Source organism: Mastomys coucha, unplaced genomic scaffold (genome assembly GCF_008632895.1).
Source record: "Mastomys coucha isolate ucsf_1 unplaced genomic scaffold, UCSF_Mcou_1 pScaffold15, whole genome shotgun sequence".
NCBI lineage: Eukaryota > Metazoa > Chordata > Mammalia > Rodentia > Muridae > Mastomys > Mastomys coucha.
In genome coordinates, this window is record NW_022196897.1 from 16,305,150 (window position 1) to 16,307,372 (window position 2,223).

Sequence of the window (2,223 nt, forward strand, 5' to 3'; positions counted from 1 at the left end):
TCCAGCCCTCAGAGCCAACTTTAAAAGCTGCTGGAAGATGCTTTGAAGTGCAAGCGGAGCAGTGAAGACCTCATCCCCGGAGCCTTGCGGAAGATCAGCCTACCCCTGAGACTTTCAAGTAATGACAATACTTGACATGACTAATTAGTAATGACTAATTTTTTTTATATTAGTTTAACTCTTGAAGCACACATTGGTCATCACCATGAGTTGCCACTGCATTTGCAGTGACCTCTAGCTCATTGCCTGTCGCTCTGAGCAGATTTTGGTCTAGATGGCCAGCCCCACCTCTTGGGGGAGGGGTTTCAGTATGTCTATGGCACACCCCAGCCTGTCAGAAAGGCAGGTCCTAATTAAATAGCAGGTGGAGAGGACAGATCGGAGTAGCAAAGCAAAGGGCTGGTCAGGCTCTCACCCGGCCTTGGGTTAAGGGTGGGACGACCTTCCACGCCTTCCCTTGGAGGAACTCAGGTCTCTGTCCTTCAGCTGTGCAGGTGCTCCTCAGCCTCTGGGAGGCAGAGGGCATCAGAGAAGCCTGGAAGAATTAGGCGCTGTACAGAGCAGCTGGTATTCTCCCATATGACCCAGTGCCTCCTAGACTAGGCTCCTGCTTGGATGACTCTGGGGACTCCCTTAGTGTTCCTGACACCAGCCTAGCTGACCGTAACGTAGAGACCTGGCTCTGACCACATAGGCATGGGGCACTTCACAGTATCCTCGGCATTCAGACTGGCAAGCCCCATGATCTGTCTACATGCCACACAGTCCTTTCTCCAGACCCACCCATAGGATAGGACAACCAAAATGTTGGCACAACTTTCATGCTAATTAGGCAAAATTGAAAAGCATCTGTCAAATACACATTTAACGTTTTGTCACATGAGCCATGTTACTGTTTAGCTCTACCCTTCGTTGTGCTTTCTCTGTTCCCAGGATGTGAAGCAGGCTGACTGATAAGCCCTGCCTCTCAGCACCCAGCCTGCCTGCTAGGATGTTCCTCATGAACGCCCCTCCAGTGGTGGCGCTCCAATCCAGATGGGAGGCCTTCGGCCAGCCCAGGAGCTTCTGCTTTCCAGACTGCTTCTCGGAGTCTAAAGAGGACACCTCCAGCGCTTCAGTGAGTGCAAGGGTACAGATGCTCATCAGCACGCTACAGAGAGACGAGGCTGCCCTGGGCATGAGCCATGAGCGTGTCACACAAAGAGGCCAACGTGCAGAGAGGTCCCGGGACACCAGGCTGGCCCCCAAGCCTGCTGTGTGCAAAGAGCAGCCAGAGTTCCCTGCTTGTGATCTTGTGGCAAACTGCAGCACCCTCGAGAAAGACGAAGCTGGGAGACATGGTCCCTTGGAGCTGGATTCTGACAGTGATGACTCTGTGGACCGGGACATTGAGGAGGCCATCCAAGAATACCTGAAGGCAAGGGGTGGGGCTTCTGAACCTATGTCCCAAGGGGCCCCCTCTAGCCCAGATCCTGGCCACAGCAGTACCCTGCCCATCCCGTGTCCCTCACAGCTCACTCCTGGCTCAGGTAGTGTTCCTGTGGGAGCCAGTGAAGACCAGGGCTCCACCTCCCCAGCCAGCATGAGCAGCGAGGACTCCTTTGAACAGAGCATCCGAGCTGAAATAGAACAGTTTCTTAATGAGAAAAGACAGCATGAACACCCAATGTGTGATAGGTCTGTGGATAAAAAATCTGACCCAAACGACAGCCCTGCCAGACTTAGAGGGAACAGAGAGACCTCAGCCAGAGCGGCTCTGATGGGAACCTATAAGGGGTTCATCTTCCGAAAACCTCCCAGGTTAACAAAGATGAGCACACAGCTGAGAAACTTCCAGCCTAAGCTCACCACAGAGCCTGAGACCCCAGTGAGCACAAAGCTGACCATCCACAGACCAGAGGCTACACAGAACAGGGGTGGAGGGAAGAGGAGCATGCCTGCCAGGCGCAGCAAGCGCATCAGGGGCTCGGCCCCAGAGCACCAGGCATCGGACTCCAGCAGTGACGACGGCATTGAGGAGGCCATCCAGCTGTACCAGCTGGAGAAAACCAGGAAGGAGGCCAGTGGGGATCCACCTCTGAGAGCCCAGCTGAAAGAGGAAAGCCCTGGCAATGCCCAGCCAAGTGCCTTGCCTGAAGCCCACAGGAGACCCCCTAGCAAGAAAAAGCTGGCAGTTCCAAAGGTTATGGACACCATGCAGGGGGTCATCCACCCTGATCCCCC

General features: G+C 54.4%; 1 protein-coding gene across 1 annotated transcript; it reads left to right on the forward strand.

Annotated features, from left to right (window-relative positions):
- Positions 1 to 2,218, forward strand: Ppp1r26 (protein phosphatase 1 regulatory subunit 26; the record flags this gene model as incomplete). The annotated part of the gene is made up of 2 exons (XM_031373185.1): positions 1 to 118; positions 934 to 2,218. A coding segment is annotated over exon 2 (1,227 nt), but the record flags the coding sequence as incomplete, so codon positions are not given.
- Between the last annotated feature and the right edge of the window lie 5 nt (positions 2,219 to 2,223).